The sequence below is a fragment of the Ylistrum balloti genome, unplaced genomic scaffold (assembly GCF_031769215.1).
Source record: "Ylistrum balloti isolate Yb309-2 unplaced genomic scaffold, AGI_CSIRO_Ybal_v1 Utg369758, whole genome shotgun sequence".
Lineage (NCBI taxonomy): Eukaryota > Metazoa > Mollusca > Bivalvia > Pectinida > Pectinidae > Ylistrum > Ylistrum balloti.
The window spans coordinates 1370061-1373214 of record NW_026781958.1 but is presented as its reverse complement, the minus strand read 5'-3'; the positions used below and the strand labels follow the sequence as shown (position 1 = coordinate 1373214).

The 3154-nt window shown below is 38.9% G+C and overlaps 1 protein-coding gene across 1 annotated transcript; it reads left to right on the top strand.

Moving 5' to 3' along the window:
* LOC132543543 (neuromedin-U receptor 1-like) lies at positions 1-2939 on the top strand. The gene is made up of 2 exons (XM_060207060.1): positions 1-294; positions 1033-2939. Exon 2 carries the CDS (start codon positions 1082-1084, stop codon positions 2333-2335), a length of 1254 nt encoding a protein of 417 aa, XP_060063043.1. The 5' UTR covers positions 1-294; positions 1033-1081; the 3' UTR covers positions 2336-2939.
* Positions 2940-3154: the final 215 nt, after the last annotated feature.

Genomic DNA, 3154 nt, shown 5'->3' with positions numbered 1-3154 from the left:
AAGTAGTATTCCAGTGATAAATCAGAAAATACTCGTTTATAAACGTACTTTACTAATAACAGTCTGCGATATATTCATTCCGTTTGGCTGGCCATCCATGTTCGCCCTTTCTACATGAGTGCACGCTACAGAGTATAAAAAATATGGACAATTCTGTCTGGAGCTAATGCATTCGTGCTTGACGTCATTCCAGAGGATTAGATTGACCCAAAACTTTTAAACTACCGAGATTATGAGAATATCTGAATAATTCTCCAAGTGTTGGAAGCTTAGATATTCACCAATAAACACCACGTGAGTTAAAATGTTTATCTCAACTCTTTTCTATGACAGCTGGCCATTGGATGTTCAATCGCTTTGCATGATTGACCCTTCTCGGTGTTGAAACTATGTCAAGTTTGGACAATTCATGTGAGACTGTATTATGCGACAGATCGATCTTTTAAATACCTATGGTGAACTTCATAAGACCATTCTGCCGATTCTAGTTTATTTCATACTTCATTCATTATCATTATTTTATCTACCTGATTTGAGATAGACCGAAATATCTTTTAATAATTGTTTATCTATCGGTATTGTTACAAATCATGTCTGTATCTCCTGGTGATGCGTTTTAATGTCAATACTTTTTCCTCGGGAACTTGTTTTTGAGCAGAGGAATTTGGGCTTAGAAATGACTTGATAAGCCCCCAGAAACGTATCCCTCGTGATAAAACTGAGCTTGTTGTCTCGTGTTGTATCTGCGTTTTTCTTGCTGTTAAAGGCATGGTTTATTAGAAGGCAATAGTCACTCGTCACTCATCGGGTCATTCCGTAACTGCACTGAACTGAACTATCAATCGAAACAACCGGATTTTTTCTCCTAGAAGAGTTTCTTCTTTGTCGATCAGAATGGTTGTCGCATACTCGTGCTAATTTGAAATGGCGTCATATCAAGAAGTTCGCATTTCGTTATGACTTCACTTCAAAAACCGAGATTTTTTTCTTATTCAGTCATTCATCTGCTAATTGTCACTTTTGGTTTTCCAGATTCACACTAGCCACTGAGAGTTTGAGTGGAATACATCTTCAAATTATTATGGAACCAAACGTGACGTCAGACCAAATTCTTCTAGAAGAGGCAAATCAAAAGAAGGTCATGGTTCTACTTCCGGTAATTATTCCCGTCATTATCATTATGGTCCTTGGAACTCTTGGGAACTCCTTAGTCTGCTACGTCTACTACTTCCGGATGCGCAAAACGCCGTCGCACTATTTCGTTTTGTTCTTGGCAGTTCTGGATTTGGTTTCATGTTGCATAGGAATGCCTTCCGAGTTAGGGGATCTGTTTCTCCCATATACATTCACTTTAACGTTTGCATGCAAGTTTCTTCGTTTTGTGTTATCATTTACGATTATATCGGCGTGTATAACTCTAATAAGTGTAGCATTCGACAGGTATTACAAAGTCTGCAAACCTCTAAAAGGGTTTCCTATACGGAAAGTCCAGATTCTGTGTGGAATAGCGATCATTATCGGAGCAGTTTTATCGTGGCCGGCCCTTGTTATCTTTGGGATAAAAACAGTGGAAACGCCTGAATCGGGTCTGTACGGTACCGAGTGTTCTACTTCAGACGCAATGGGAGGGACTGTTTACCCGCTAATCTACTATGCCACTCTTATTACAGCATTCGTTGTGACATTCGCAATATTTACAACGTTATACGTTAGGATAGGCATGGAAATATATCGCCGCAAAAAAAATCCAGTTGGCGAGAGGGGACCTCCAGTCTCACGAGAAACTTTGCGGAGACGAGAGTTGACAACGTCAATTCTTTCGGACGATGAGTCAACATCGGCTGAACCATGTTCTGACGAAGAAACGACACGCAACCTCCGTACCAATCGCAGTAGTTTTTCCCATCTCCGGAACTATATTGTAAATCATTTCCGGTCTGGTGTCAACAGCGACTTGAAAAGTTCTGACAGTCAGTTGGAAAACAGTATGGACATTTCTCTCCCAGCACGCAGAAAGAAATCGATATACCGTAGTATTAGAACAACGTACATTTTCTTAGCCGTTTTCATTGCATTTCTGATAAGTTTCCTGCCTTATCTAATTGTCAATATACTAAAAACAACAAAAACGGCCTTCCATGAATTTAATTCCACAACAGAGGAGGTGATTTATAATCTGTGTGTCCGGTCATTTTTCATCAGTAATTTCATCAACCCTATCATCTACAGCCTTTTGAACAAAAAATTTCAGAAAGAATGCAAGACATTATTCAGACGATACTGTTGTCGATGTTGTTTGAAAAGACAGAAGTCCCCAGCTACGAATAGGCGATGAATCGAACAGATTTCCAATTAATATTTCAAAATCCCGTTGACGCTTGATTGCAGATTCTTGCCGATGTTTACGACACAAACGCTCATGTGTGCTTGATATTTGGATCATTATCAAATTATCAAGCGCGAGTTTGTTTTCGTCTACTTTTTGTTGTTATTGTCGATGTTTGTAATATGCAAGAATGACATTTTTTTGCTTCATATATTTCTAACACTAGACGGAAATGTTCGTTTTCAAAATTCGTCTCACTTTCCATTTGATAGCCGGTTAGTCTGAAATCAGGAAATAACTCTCTGTTTTCCGTGAAAACCAAATTTTTTACACTCCGTGAGTCATTGAATATTCAATGTCATGATTTTTTCCTTCAGAAAATTTTTATTGTTTCCCAAAACTAAACAAGTTGTTTTCTTCTTCTTAGAAAATTGTTGCACTAATTTTCCGATGGGTTTGACGGACACTTGGGAAACGGGAAATTCTCCGTTTTCCGTTTTCGAGTGATGTGGCACTTAGACTCATTACCATATGGTGAAGCAATGACGAATGAATGTGGCCAATAAGTATAATTAAATATAGAATCAACATAATTAAAGGAATTTGCCTTATATTGCTGGGTTAGCTTGAACAGTTAAACAGAAATAGTACGGTTTCGAACGACTGCAGGGCACTGAACAGCTAACAAAGAACAAACGACTGCAGGGCACTGAACAGCTAACAAAGAACAAACGACTGCAGGGCACTGAACAGCTAACAAAGAACAAACGACTGCAGGGCACTGAACAGCTAACAAAGAACAAACGACTGCAGGGCACTGAACAGCTA

Bases quoted from the DNA above. Each gene is read 5' to 3' on its own strand.
- LOC132543543 (XM_060207060.1), top strand. From the start codon at position 1,082: ATGGAACCAAACGTGACGTCAGACCAAATTCTTCTAGAAGAGGCAAAT.